The following is a 1,523-nucleotide window of genomic DNA, read 5'->3' on the forward strand; positions in this document are numbered from 1 at the left end:
GAGTACCAAATATTGGGCATTCAGTATCATGACGCGTTATTGGCTTATGACTCATCACTAAGTGTAAACAACACTAAATTTAACACGATCATTAATTTTAATACAATGGCCTAAAGTCAAGGTACAAAACAGAAAACTTCACACACGTACAACGTACCTCCACACGCAATGACCGTTGCAGCAGCACTGGAGAGAATGTCACACTCCTGTTCTCTTTATAGTCAATGTGGAACCTCAAGATATTAGTCAATCGTATTGAAACTTAGTATGCAACCTCTCCTATGGATACTATATTTACTGTTTCGCATTCTGCTTTGTAGAAATATGCATTCGTTACGACTTATAATCCATGAAATCCAAAATTCGACCAGAAATAGCGATTTAAAAAATTTTCAGTTGCGTTGCAGATTCTTGAACAGAATATTTAACCGCAAAGTTCTTTAGACACCTTTCTTTTAACCCTAATTCGTAACAAAATATTGATTCTTGGTTACCCAAGAGGGGCCTTGCAAGTCTACCAGATTGATGGAAGAACATTGTAGAAAATGAAGATGAGTATATTTTAAATTAAAGGAGAATTTTGTTTATCTGAATTTTAAAAAATAAAAGGAGTATAAAAAAAGCCGCATTATTTATGGCATGACCCAATATATTTATATTATATATATATATATATATATATATATATATATATATATATACACATATATTCATACATACATACACTCATACACACACACACACACACACACGCACGCACGCACGCACGCGCGCGCACATACACACACTTTCTGACAATGTGATATTGAAGAGTTCCAATGAATAATAAATAAAAACAGAATGGTTAAGCTTACCCGCTATGAAACCATAAGTAAAGATGAGGAAGTCGACATTTGGCATCCATATACTAATAATAAAGCCAAACGCCGAGAGGAAAGTCCCAAATATTACGACTTCTCGGTGTGTGAACCGTTGTAGTAGCAAACTGACCAATGGACCTGTTTAAAGACAATGAATGATATTTAGCATCACCGTAGAAATATTTCGTTGTTATACATGGTATTATTATTATTAGTAGTAGAATAGTTAGTATGCCGGACAAAATGCTTTGTCTAACATCTTTTCGGAGTCGATAAAATAAGTACCAGTTGAGGACTGGGATCGAAGTAATCGACTTACTCCCTTCCCTGAACTTGCTGACCTTATGCTAAAATTATTATTATATATTTATTATTATTATTATTATTATTATTATTATTATTATTATTGAGTGAGAGAGCAGTGCATGCCATCAAAATGACATTGGTGTAAAATATACGAAGCACAGTATACCCATCATGACTACCCGTCTGATAAGGGTACACCAACCACATGCATCACAACCATATGTGCGTGACATGGTGATCTCATTTCAAGATAAACAGCGCATGACCTCGCAGGTAAGGCCCAGTTAGAATTTTCTTCATGTCGAGTAGCCCATCCCACTCAAAAGATCCCTGAATAAGGTTTGTTTAAGGATGTTG

At 35.1% G+C, this 1,523-nt stretch overlaps 1 protein-coding gene across 3 annotated transcripts in view; it reads right to left on the bottom strand.

Moving 5' to 3' along the window:
• Positions 1-1,523, bottom strand: part of LOC106879734 (monocarboxylate transporter 9) — a 61,993-nt gene that overhangs the window by 10,729 nt on the left and 49,741 nt on the right. For all 3 annotated transcript variants that reach the window (XR_008266380.1, XM_052975178.1, XM_052975177.1), the window contains exon 3: positions 855-998. Coding sequence is in view for 2 of the 3 variants with exons in the window: in XM_052975178.1 (XP_052831138.1) it covers positions 855-998 (144 nt within the window). In the remaining variant the exon portion in view is untranslated. The remainder of the gene's footprint in view (positions 1-854; positions 999-1,523) is intronic.

This window comes from Octopus bimaculoides, chromosome 20, assembly GCF_001194135.2.
Source record: "Octopus bimaculoides isolate UCB-OBI-ISO-001 chromosome 20, ASM119413v2, whole genome shotgun sequence".
NCBI lineage: Eukaryota > Metazoa > Mollusca > Cephalopoda > Octopoda > Octopodidae > Octopus > Octopus bimaculoides.